Raw genomic sequence first — 13,369 nt, 5'->3', positions numbered from 1 at the left:
CACTGCATATTTTCTTTCATGTGTGTTAAGTACTGTATGACTGTAGTGAGATTGCATGAGCTTTGCATGTCTCCTAGTTAGGCCTTGGCTGCTCATCCACTCTACCACTAGAGAGCCCTGGCTTCAAGACACTGACTACATACACTAATAAGGGTTAACTGGACCATAAGGTGTAAGTACCTCTGGTAATCACTACAAACCAAGCCAGCCTCCTACAGCCATTTAGGCTACCGCCAACTTTATTGTTTTGTGTTGAGGAAATGGAACTCCTTCACTGACACATGGAAAACTTTTAGAGTCTATACTTCTATTCTCCATAACATATCTATTTAAGGTTTTATGTACCATTCCTACATATATTTCAATTTATACTTTTGTACATGTGGAAAATAACATTAACAAATGACATCTCAAAATCTGACCTTTTAAAGTAATGTTTGCAGAGAAGGTCTAATGTTCTCAGGTTTCTGTGAAACAATTCTTCCAGGTCATCTATTTCAAATGAACCTCAATAGATACCCTTCAGCGGTTGTAAGGCCCTTATATTATGCATGCTGTCTAGACAAGGTCAGTCAGATGGGTGACTGACGGGAGGGAGAAAGTCCAAGCGAGGACAAATATGGAAAAGGAGAAATATACTGTAGAATATCGAAGTACTCGAGTAATGCATAGTACTTCTATTTCTAAACTTGTGTCATCCTTTTCCAGGGCATAATATATTGGAATATGGAATTCAGAAATAGAATCTTGCACAAAGAATTCATTCTCCTTGGACTGACGGATAACCCTGCCCTAAAAGTTCCTCTCTTTATATTTTTTTCAGTTGTTTATATCATCACAGTGCTGGGCAATATTGGCATAATTGCATTAATCAAAAAGGCTCCCCGCTTGCACACACCCATGTACTTCTTTCTGGGCCACCTGTCATTTGTGGATCTATGCTACTCCTCCGACATTGCCCCTAAAATGCTGGTTGACTTGCTTTGCAAGAGCAAGAGGATTTCCATCATCGGGTGTGTGCTGCAGCTTTTCCTTTTTTGCACCTGTGGCACCGCAGAGGCATTGCTACTAGCTGCTATGGCTTACGATCGCCATGTCGCTGTGTGTCAGCCACTTCACTATGCAACTATCATGACTAAGACATATTGTTTCTGGATGATGACTGGAGTATATACTGTAGGATCTGTGCACTCAATAAGACACTGGATTTGGTTCCCATTGGCCGATGGAACCTGACAAAACATACTAATTGTAATACCAAGAATTGTGTCTACATGATCACATGTCCGTGCGGTCTCCGTTATATCGGAATGACATCTAGAGCCGTTAAGATACGAATTAATGAACACAGGAGCAACATAAGATGTGGGCGTATAACTACAAAACTATGTGCCCATTTTTTGGAGACACCACACAGACCAGATGACCTACGTTGGGTCATTTTGGAATCCCCTAACTTGACTAATGATTCTTCGCAATCATTATTCAGACTTGAACAACGATGGGTGTTTAAATTACACACGGATACTAGTGGTTTGAACGATGACATCCCTTGGGTGTCTCTATCTCGGTAATCTCTTTCCATGAGATTATTGCCATACCTTGCTTGGATAATATTCCATTTTCCACTAGTCTGCTTTTGCTTTTTTGTGGTTCCTTAATCAGGGTCTCATCCTTGATCGTTCTAGGCTAATAGACATAGTAGTGACGACTTTTCTCTACTGTCTATATCCCATGGCTCAAAAAACCTATGTAATATAACGAAAGTTGGTTTATTTCCGGGTCGGTCTATCGATTTTCCCTTTCTTTTATTTCTCCATCATTTGACAACATTCTAATTTCTAAGATTGACGTAGTCTTAGGAACTGTATCTCATAATAAGTCTATTCCTGACTCGTCTTCTCCATTATTGATTTGCATATTAACCTTCTTCAAGATGGCCGCTTCGCAACTAGCGGGAGCAATGAGACCAGTTTTTACCTGCTACTCCGATCATTGACTTACAGACCAACCCTTTGCAAAATGGCCGCCACGAAAATATCGGGGGTTTCGGCCTTCAGCAAAACACTTATGTTTCTTTCCTCCAAGTCCACTTTCACTTTTTATGATGAAGCCCTGACGCGACGCGGTAGCAATTAGCTCCCGCGCCGCATTTTAAATTCCTCGCGTCCTCCCCGACATTCGTATTCCGGGGCCAGTACGCGATGGGTAGGTGACTCCATACGAGGACGCCTTGCTACAAGTAAGTGACAAAAATCCTTCACCGTATACTTATGCAGGTCGGAGACTCCTTCCCATTCTTGACTGCGAGAGACATGTCCTCGCCAAGATTTGACTTTACCTAGTACCGATCGAATGGACGCGCTGAACCAGGATCACATATTATGGATTTAGCCCTTTGATTAGACACTGCACAAAGACAATGAGTAACCCATATTGCAAAAATACTCTTTTTTGCCCTCTGTTTATCTATTGATGTGGGACAGACTAGTTTATACTGCAAGTATAACGTTAGTTCTATTAATTACAAACAGTGTTGTACTAATATGATGACTGCCTGCATTTGTACCTTTTGTCGTAGGGGGTAGCTTACTACATACCTCGACCCCTCGATAAGGCACACACTATATATATTTTTCTAATGATTTGTAACTTCCATTAGAAGCAATAGGCCGGATCGTGTTACTCCCCAAGGGGCCCCCCACACGAAGAGGGATGGTAAGCAGATGTTTTCTATATGTTTAACATCACTTTAAGCACATATTCACCTTGGGTGTGATTGTCATTTAACCGTGTTTTTTAGCCTTTACTGTATTTATCATTTTCTAGGGCGACCTTTTTTGATTCAGATCCTTGACGAGACAGTTTACACTGATGTAAGTGACTGCTACCTATTTACACATATAAGTGAGACAGTGTCTTCCTTTTTTTTCCCCTTTTTTTCCTTTTGTACATAGCCAGGAGAAGTCTAGTTTAATGAAGGTCCTGATGAAGCATTAGCGAAACATGTTGACCACACCTCTGGGGTTAGGTGATATTTCCCAGTACTCCAGGCTTTTCCAAAGTGGTTGAGCATTATCCTCTTTTTCCACTTTTGTATGTTTTTAATCTTGATCGTTACCCCTTTTTTCGAATAACCAGTAAACTAAGATTTGTTTAGGGGTTTCTAATCAATCTTAAATTCTTTCACTCTCCTGCCATAATGAGTGTCTGACCTCTGTGAACTTAACGGCAGCCACCTGTGACACTTAAAAAGATCTCCGGCAAAGAGCCCCCGAAAGGGGAGCCCGTCAGATATTGCACCAGCCGGTCTGACGAGGAGCTTCCCGATGATGAAGCATGACACTCATTTGGGTGTGTGAGGGCTCTTGCTCCTGAAACTTTAATTGTCCCCCTAGAGTTAGGAACAGTGTACCTTTTTGTGTCACTCAATGAGAGAGACAGGCTGTACTTTCCGACTATCCTTTTGTGAATGGGAAGTTCGTCATTTCTGTTGTGACATTCCTCCATTGCTCAAGATGTCATGCACAGAGACTTTCATCAATGAGGTGGTATTGTTTATATGTGCTGGATTCCTTGTAATTGCTTCACTTCTTGTAATTCTCTTCTCCTATGGTTCAATAATCTCAACCATCATCCAGATGCACTCCGCAAAGGGTAGACGCCGAGTTTTCTCCACATGCACATCTAACTTCACAGGTGTGACATTGTACTTTGGGACAGTCCTCTTCACTTATCTCCGCCCCTCATCCAGCTATTCTCTGGATCAAGACAAGGCTGTTAACCTCTTCTACACAATGGTGATCCCCATGCTGATTCCATTGATCTACAGTCTGCGGAACAAGGAGGTGAAGGAAGCCCTGAAGACAATCATTGTGAGGAAAAATGAGTAACAGTTGAGAAATGCAACTTTTGCATTGTACTCACTGATCACTTAACAATTATTTGAATTAGAAATTCTCTGCACAATAACATAAAAGGTGATGACAAATATGATGTGTTTAAAAACACAAGGCCCGATTCACAAAAGTATACTTAGACTAAAAGTCTAAGGCCCAGGTTTAAGTTTAAGAGGGCCTAGCGCCATTCCAACGCCACATTAGCGTAATCGTTTTGATGACAATGTGGCGTTGGAAGGTTAAAAACGCTGCACCATATTTACAAAATGGTGCAATGCTTGCATTTCGCCACTTTGTAACCCCAATCGTCTCACTATGCCTGCGCCAGGCATAATATACGCATAAGGAGGCATTCCGGCACTGGGGGGGGCGAAAAAATGTCGCAAAGAAATCTAAGAGATTTCTTTGTAGCATTTTTATCTGCATTTTTTTCGCCTGCTAAGAGCAGGAGTTAAAGGGAGGCTCCCACTGTTTTCAATGGGCCTCTGCGTGCTTTTCAGGATTAGCATCATAATTTTTTATGCTAATCCTGCAAAGCACTGGACTAGCATAAAAAATTATGAAGCTAGTACCCCTGACAACCGCTATGGTGCGTCATATTTTAAATACGCTGCACACATGGTGGCGTTAGGGGGGTGCTAAAGGGTGCAAGAAATGTGGCTACACTTGGTGCAGGGACACTTTTCATAAATCTGCCCCTCAGTTTAGACCAAAAGTCTAAGGGCAGATTTATGAAAAGTGGAGCTGCACTCAGTGCAGTGCTATTTTCTTGTGCCCCTTAGCGCCCCCTACTGCACCATGTGTGTGCCGTATTTAAAAATGGTGCACCATGGTGGTAGGTGACCAGCATCATAATTTTTTATGCTAGTTCGGCGCTTTGTAGGATTAGCATCAAAAATTATGACGCTAATCCTGCAAAGCACCCAGAGGCCCATTGTAATCAATGGGAGCCTCTTATAAATATGGCTTGGTGTTTTTCCCCTTCCAATGCCACATTAGTTTTAAAAAAATGACAATAATGTGGCGTTTGAACGGCTCAAGGCCAGCATAAATCTGGCCCATAGTGTTTCCACTATAATGCCAGTGACTACATTGATCTACCACAATGGGGAAAACTACATCAGGATACAATACCTCATTCATTTTTAATGGGTTTTACCTTTACTTTGATCCCACTACATCAACCCTACAACTATCTTGACTTTGGGCCTGATTTAAACACCACCAAACTGTCACAGCAGTGGACCCAAGAAGACCATCAAGTCGACGGTGTCCGCCAGCCGTATTTAGATGTTACAGTCCTGCAGGCAGTGTACTGCTAGCAGTTTGCTGATGGAGAAAAGATATTGTGGGAATCAATGGACATTGTACAATGGCATTGCCTTTGGAATACAGGTAAGTCACACTCACATGCTGTACCCTCGTCATTTGTGTTCCCCTTCATCACACACTATACAACACACTACATACACAATATTTGTCATTGCCATTCCACCACAACACAACATGTACATGCCGCAAACACACATTGCCATACATCCATGACACAATATACACACCCTATTGAAGCTGGACACACATGTAACACAGCCACAACAACCAACACAACTACACACTCATCTACACAAACACACTCACACGGCATCACAACTAGACACATCAAAAAAACAACCGCCACACAACAACACTCACCTGAATGTTGCACGCAGAAACACAGCAAAACACACATGTAAGAAAAAAGGGCTTTTTTGCAGTGTCCCCTCCACTTCTTGCCACCATTTTTGACTACTAAATGCTGATTTTCTGACTCTGAGGGCGCCACGGGCTGTGGTAACCAGACCCAGGGCCTGTGCTCTGATCAAACCTGTATGCAATTTAGGCACAATTATAATTTGCATGACAACCTAGCTGTAAGTCCCTAGTATATGGTAGGGCATGTAGGTTTAGAAGCCCAGCAAAATTAATGCACCTAAGTGTACACTGCTGTGGTGCCTGCTGTCAATTTAAAAGCCAGCCCTGCCTTGAAAGGCTGCTTTTAAATGACATTTATATGCAAATTTGACTTTGGAATACAAGGTACTTCTAAAGTCTCAAACTATATTACTTCTACATATAAGTCACCCCTAAGGTCTCACCTAGATGCCCCAGGTGTAGGGTGCCCTGTAACTATAATCATGGACACTATAAAAGATTTTATATGCCCTGGTGAAGGAAAAACTGCCAACGTTGTCTTTCCCCATTGTAGTACACTATGTCCATAGGCTAACATGTAAATATTTTATTAAAGTATACCTATTGATAGGAAAGAGCTAAATCTGTCATTCTTGGACTTAAAATGATAGAATAAATCGAACAATATGCCACTGTCAGATTTATGATAACTAGCACAGAGAAGAAGTTACAGAGCTTGCTTTTCTGATGAGCCAAAATCCAGCTCTCAAGCTGCTCTTCTCTGATTGGCCAGACTTTGTCAGGCAAGAAAACTAGGTGCACTAGCTGCAGCACCACTTTTCATAAATCTGCTCCTGTGTTCTTATATATCTATCTTCAACTTCTTCACCAGCCTTGCATACGTTGATTTCTACTTATGATCATGCAGTTCAAAGTACATGTTCCTGTTAAAGTACCTTATTTATAACACTTCACCAGTGGCAGGAGTTCAAAAGGTGGATATTTAGTAAAATTAGGCTACATTAAAAAAAAACTTATGACTAGAAAGTTTCACATGGTGTACATTTCCAGTCCTACTCCTTGTAATATTATGGGATATCTTCTGTGGGTTTTATGTGAGAAGGAGCTGGATGGGAGATTAAGAATGCCCATTAATGTCCGTGGGCGTTCTCAAACTTCAAAGGAAATCTCTGCCTTAGAATGTTCCCTTCCCAATCGCTTGATTTTCAACTGCAAATTTCTCTACACACATGGAGGAGAACTCTGAAGCAGAAAATCTGTTTAGATTTGTTTACATGTTCCAGGTATCTTTTGTGAATTCCTGGCATATATAATGTAGGAAGCTGGGCTGGTGTGGGGTTAGCACCTATGGTGTTATCACCCTATACCAGGTATCCCCTATTAGTGAGGTGTAGTAAGTGTCTAGGACGCCAGGCTCTCTAGAGTTAGCTGTGGAAGAGCAGCTAAGGCTTATCTAGGAGACATGCAAAGCTCATGCAATACCACTTATAGTCACACAGCACTTACACACATGAAATAACCACACAGTGTTACAAAAATAAAGGTGCTTTATTTTAGTGAGACAAATACTAAAATACTATATAGGCAATACTCTATTAGCAGGTGAGTAAACACACTATTATATACACCTTAGTTGTCAGGAAGTAGCATAGAAAGCAATAGAAAATAATGCAATAACAATAGACAATGGTGACCCTGGGGGGAGCCAAACCATGAACTAAAAAAATGGAATGCGAATGATGGACCCAGGTAGGTGGAATCTGTAGAGGGTAGTTGGAGGAACTAGTAACCCCAAAAGGTAAGTACCAGAGTGCCCTCCAGCGAACAGGAGAGAAGAGGTAAGCACCTGTTTTTTTCCCAAACTCACAGAGAACCTTTGAGAAAGGACTGTGCAAGATCCAAGCAAGACTGCAAGAAACAGAAGATGGATCCAGACAAAAGAGGACCTGCAAATGAAGGGGACCAAGTCCAGTTCCAGTTTGTGTCCAGTTGGGGCAGGATCCACTACCCACCCTTCTGAAGATACAGGACCAGGTCGACAGTGAAGACCAGGAGTCGGCTATGGCGCACAGGAGCAGGAGAAGAGTTTCAGAAGTGATGCAGTCAATGTCCCACATTGGAAGAAGAGTTGCAGTCCATCAGCGGTGTGAAAAAACCACCAACAAGCCTTGGCAAAGGCAAGAGTTGCAGAAGAGAAGTTGCAGAGCTGCTGGGAGCCAGGAAGGTCTGAGGGGACTCAACCCAAGTAGTCAGGAGAGCAAGAAGTCATGGATGCAGCCCCCACAGGTAACTCACAGACAGCAGGCACAGGAGTCTCAGTGAGGCCCACTCAGCACATCTGGAAAGGAGTCCCACATCGCTGGAGCAGCAGGCAGAAGACCATGTATTGCAGGGAAGAGTGCTGGAGCTATACGGAGCCTGAAGATCTCTTGGAGGAGATGCCAACAAGCCTTGGTAGCTGCAAGAGACGTGGTGCATGGGGGTACTGTCCTGCGTGGAGAGGCAAGAACCTACAGGCTCCAAAGTTGGACAACTGGCAGAGAGGACGTAGGGGACCACTACAGACCACCACCCGTGATGCAGGATCCATGCAGCTCTAGGGGAGAGGAGATCCACGCAGACGGTCATTGTTGCAGTTGGTGCCCACAGATTCAGGGGAGTGACTCCTTCACTCCAAGGGAGATTCCTTCTTGCTTCTTGGTGCAGACTGAAGACTTGCCAGCCTCGGAGGATGCACAGCCATGGAAATGTTGCAGATGCTGGAAGGAGCAGGAGAAACAATGTTGCAGAGCGAAGTCATCACTAGAGCTGCAGATTGAAGGTTTCTGTGAAGTCCAGTTGGGGTTCCAGTGGCCAGAAGTCGAAGTAAACTTTGCAGAGGAGTCTTGCTGGAATCGTGCATGTCGAATCTGAGGACCCACCCAAGAGGGAGTCCTTAAATAGCCCTGGAAGGGGATTGGTCACCTAGCCAGGTGACCACTTATCAGGAGGGGGCTGTGACGTCAGCTGCCTGACTTGGTCACTCAGATGCTCCCAGAGGCCCCAGCCCACCTTGGGCTCAAGATGACAGAATCAAGTGGCCCTCTGGAGGAGCTCTTGGCACCACCCCTGGGGAGGTGATGGACAGGGGAGTGGTTACTCCCCTTTCCATTGTCCAGTTTCACACCAGACTGGAGGTCCCTGAACAAGTGCAGACTGGTTTATAGAAGGAGGGCACAAAATGTGCCCTTCAAAGCACACCAGTGGCTTGGGGAGGCTCTCCTCCCAAGCCATGTGACACCTATTTCCAAAGAGAGAGGGTGTCGCCTCCCAAGGGAAATCCTTTGTTCTGCCTTCCTGGGCTTGAGGTACTCAAGCAGCAGGAAGGAAGACACCTGTCTGTAGGATGGCAGCAGCACAGGCTGCCCAGGAAAACCCTGCAAACTGGTTGGAGCAAAGCTGAGGGTCCTCTGAGGAGCCCCCAGATTGCATGGAATCATACAACCAATACCGGCAACAGTACTGGGGTATGATTTTGACATGTTTGACACAAAACATGACCAGGTTTGGAGTTACCATTATGTAGCTGGATATAGGTAGTGACCTATGTCCAGTACACGCATACAATTGCATCCCCCCACTCACAAAGTCCAGGAAAATGGGTCTGAAGTTCATGGGAGCACCTCTGCTCATGCAGGGGTGCCCTCACACACAGGTACCTTCATCCTGCCTTCTGGGCTAGGAGGGCCTACCATAGGGGTGACTTAATGACCTGGCCCAGTGACCTGAAGTGAAAAGGTGCATGTACCTTTTCACACAGGCTGCAATGGCATGCCTCCAAACACATTTTACATGGGCTCCCATGGGTGGCATAATACATGCTTCAGCCCATGGGGAACTCCTGGTGTCCCAATGCCCTGCGTACCTGGGTACCATATACTAGGGACTTATATGGGGGCACCAGTTTGCCAAATACGGGCAGTGTGAAGTCTCAGAAACCAAATTTTAAGAAAGAGAGCAGTCACTGGGGTCCTGGTTAGCAGGATCCCAGTGAACACAGTCAAAACATACTTACGTCAAGCAAAAAGTGGGAGTAACCATGTCAAAAAGAGGGTACTTTCCTATATATAAGTTGTAAGGAAATGATTCTGTTTGTAAGTTTTTGGACTGATGCTGCTGGTTTTTCGACTCTGAAAGTGGACTAAGGCCTGCAAACCAGACCCTAAAACAAGTGTGTTGAATCGGTTTATACCCAATTGGCATAAGCTAACTCACTTGTAAGTCCCTAGTATATAGTACCCAGAGTACCCAGTGCATATAAACTAGAGAATCACCTTAAAGATTGCAGTGGTGGTTGTACCACCCTCGGTGTGACACAGGTAAAACATGTCTTCCAGTTGGCCACTGAAGTCTTGAAAGGCAGTTTTAAAATGCTAGCCCAACTTTGCCATTTAAAGCAATGACAAAGCCAAAGCTTCCTCTGCAATGTGTTTAAGTTTCCCCCGGGGTAGGCCTATCAAGCCCTAAAGCAGAGAGCAGCATATTTCAGAAGCGGAACATGTGTTGTACATCTTCTGACAGTAAGAATGTGAAACTGTAATTGTTACAGTGGAAAGACGTGGTTGCCTAGTTGGTGAGTCCAGAGTTACATGCTGACCCCTCAGCTGTGCTAACTCCAGCATGATGCAACCTAAGTTGATAGTCCAAGTTATCAAACAACTTGTTACATTAAGCATGATTAGGTAATGAAATTAATTTAACTTGCAACGGATTCACCACTTTTGTTTAGTTGCCACTTTGTTGCCTTTAGTCTCCTGTGCCCTTAATGGTTGCATTGCACATGGGGTCTTTCTCTGAGAGACGGTTTTGCCCTCCTGGGAGGCATGCTAACGACTCCCTGGAAAAGTTACATTAGAACCCTGCATAGGAGAGAATTATTACCTCACTCCTGCAGAAAGTCACATGGGTATTGGTCCAAACGGTGGGCTTCACAGGAGAAGCATCCTTTGAAGGGCAAATGGGGAACAAGAGAGAGGTGCTCCTCTATTGTAAAAGTATGCAGGCTGGCACTAGGGACAGGGAAGGGGAAAACGGTTACTATTTCCATGGACGTGCAGACCCTTATGTAGCAACACCTCTGTGTTGGGCTAGGGAGCCCTGGATGCCAAGAGAGATGTTCTGCTATCCTGAAGGAGACCAGAATGGTGCATTCTGAGATAGCCAGATTCCACACTTTGTAGTTAGTGGTCATTACGAGGGAGGAAACCTGGAAGTCCATTGGCTACCAACTGCATCTAACTCTGAGGGCATTTTCTACACATAAAAAGGCACCTCAACCTCAGATCTCAATTCAACTGAAATAAGGACCGAAGAAGGATTACCCTGCTGCACCAAGTACCCTACAAAGAAAGGTTGCACCTGCTGTACCTGGTGGCTTGCAAAAGAGAAGGAAGAGTGAATATTGTGTCCTGCTTGAGGAGAAGTTGTTTCCTGAGCCCAACCAAATCAAAAGACACCAAGGTTTAGTTGGCTGATTTTCCTGTTCGCAGCACAGGGTCACAACAGCTGAAGAAGCTTGGTAAGTGCAAGTGGTAGCCCATATCTGGATCGCTGCTCCACGCCATTGTGCAGCACCAGTGACCAGCACCTGACACTTAGAAGCTGCACTGAGTCTGCTGGACCTAGGAGTATTATCAAAGAGCCAAGTTTGATCCCAAAGAATGATTTGGCAGTTACAGTGACTCAGGACAACGGGTAGTTCAGTGTTGACTGGCTTCTGCCTGGCTCAAGCGGACCTCGAGAAGTGTCAGCCCCGGTGGCGAGGACTGCTTCATCAAGCCTGTGGACCAAGGAGTAGCTGTAGGAAGACCCACATTGACTTCGACACATCCATAGCATCTTAAGAGCATCTTCAGCCTCCTGTATTCCTTGCATTAGGACCACTTTCATAGGAATCTATGGCAAGAAGATACAAGTGTGTGAAACTCACTGGAGACTGCTTCAATTGGAAGTAACTATTTCCGGGGGCCTTGCTGGTCCCCTGACTCACTCTGTTGAAGTTTGTCGGATGAAGTAACTCTAAGGGACCACAACACAACTTTTTGCTGAAAAGTTTTCTGTCAAATTTGTTGAAGCTGTCAATTCTTGTTTGCAGTTGAGTAAAAAGGTGTGATTCACTGTTGCTTTTAAAATCTGTAGCTCCAAAACACTCTGATGGAGCTTTTTTATTTTGGTGTCTAAAAATATTAAAAATCTGCTACACTTTTATAAATTGGTGTCGAGTTTCTTAAGCACCCCAATTATTTCTTCTTCTCAAATGTTGGTGCTGTTTAATGCTTTACACTTATCCTTTGTGTAAGCATTGTTGCCCAGAGGCACAGCTACCCAGGGTTGAGCTAAGGTTTTAACAAATAAAACCTACTGGGTCTAAAGGGGTCTAAAGGGGTCTAAAGGGGTTGATAAGTGAATAACATGGTCAGGGCACAAAACTATACCATATCATACACCCCATTTCCTCACATAACTATATAACTTGGTGGATAGGGCCCATTAGTTTGTAAATTATTGCTTTCCCAGCTGTAGGCTTTTATACCATTACACAACTAAATGCAAGACCCTCATCTGAGGACAACTCGTGAAGGTACTGTCAGCCTGTGTGAACGCAGTATTCAGAATGAAAGAACGCACACACGAGGGCAGAAAGTGAAGCAGCAGAAGTGGCAGTAGCAGATGCAGACACAGCCATGAGCAAAAGCAAAGATCCTTGGACCCCCTAACACCTCGGCATCGCCACTGCCTGAGCTACCCAATATCACCCGATGCCTTGGGCACTTAACATCAGCATCGGGGCAGACAGGCAAAAGGATTAGCCAGGGTATCAGCCATGCTCTTGGCACCCGTATTTGTATCCAAATGGACAGCAGCATTGGCAAAGGTAAAGGCGTGGTAGTGGTAAACAGGGTGGAGGCAGCAGGTAGTGCAGGGTTAGTAGATTTAGGTCCTGCTACTGGTGGCTGAGCTGCTGGTTCACTGAAGCGGCCCAACCAGGATTGGGTGCAGCTTGTGGCCAGTGCGAATTTGCCCCCTCCACCTGCTACAGCGTCTAACTAGCATGTCACCAGCGTTTCATCAGTCCGCTACTTTGGACCAGACCTTATCCATAGTGGGGCACGCTAGTGGCTCCCTATCTGACTACACAGCACCACCCGCACCACCCAACATCACCCCAGCATTGGCCTTAGTGCAGCAGGTGAAGCTGTAACTGGAGGGAGCAATTTGCGACTTGGAGAGCTCTTTCCTCACAAGGTGCTCTGCCTTTTTCCTTGCCTTTGAACTTAGCGACATTTGGATGCAACAGGCATGAGTGTCGGATTCAAAGGCCCTCATAGCGTGCTTGTGCCCCTCTCTGGATAGGACCATGTCTATGACTGTGGTAGTGGCCCTGAGTCTTAAGGGAGGTGAGGAGGCAGTGCCTATGAAGACATTTCCCAGAATTCCAGACGGGAGCCCATCAAATTACATCCAACCTCCTGCAGCATTCCCTGGTAAGGAATCCCACGGCATGAACATTAGGAAACATATCAAAACCAATAAAAAGGCGCAATGCGGCCCGGGGGAGATCTTTCCTTATTAGGGGCTGTGCGTTCCTTCCTTTCCTTTAAACTTAGCGACATTTGGATCTGGCAGGCCTGAGTGGCGGTTTTGAAGGCCCTTGTAGCATGCTTGTGCTTCTCCCTGCACACGGCCGTGGCAATGGCCATCACCTTTGAGTCTTAAGGGAGGTGTGGCAGCACTGCCTT

General features: G+C 44.9%; 1 protein-coding gene across 1 annotated transcript; it reads left to right on the top strand.

Annotated features, from left to right (window-relative positions):
* Positions 1-726: 726 nt before the first annotated feature.
* Positions 727-3,893, top strand: LOC138287124 (olfactory receptor 5AR1-like). The gene is made up of 2 exons (XM_069227485.1): positions 727-1,185; positions 3,411-3,893. The coding sequence occupies exons 1-2, from the start codon at positions 727-729 to the stop codon at positions 3,891-3,893; spliced, it is 942 nt and encodes a 313-aa protein (XP_069083586.1).
* The last annotated feature ends 9,476 nt before the right edge of the window (positions 3,894-13,369 follow it).

This window comes from Pleurodeles waltl, chromosome 4_1 (genome assembly GCF_031143425.1).
Source record: "Pleurodeles waltl isolate 20211129_DDA chromosome 4_1, aPleWal1.hap1.20221129, whole genome shotgun sequence".
Lineage (NCBI taxonomy): Eukaryota > Metazoa > Chordata > Amphibia > Caudata > Salamandridae > Pleurodeles > Pleurodeles waltl.
Note: the sequence above shows the minus strand (reverse complement) of the source record. Positions and strands in the feature narration are given on the sequence as shown.

Bases quoted from the DNA above. Each gene is read 5' to 3' on its own strand.
- LOC138287124 (XM_069227485.1), top strand. From the start codon at position 727: ATGGAATTCAGAAATAGAATCTTGCACAAAGAATTCATTCTCCTTGGA. The intron at 1,186-3,410 runs GTGCACTCAATA...AGTTAGGAACAG, and splicing joins GAGTATATACTGTAGGATCT to TGTACCTTTTTGTGTCACTC.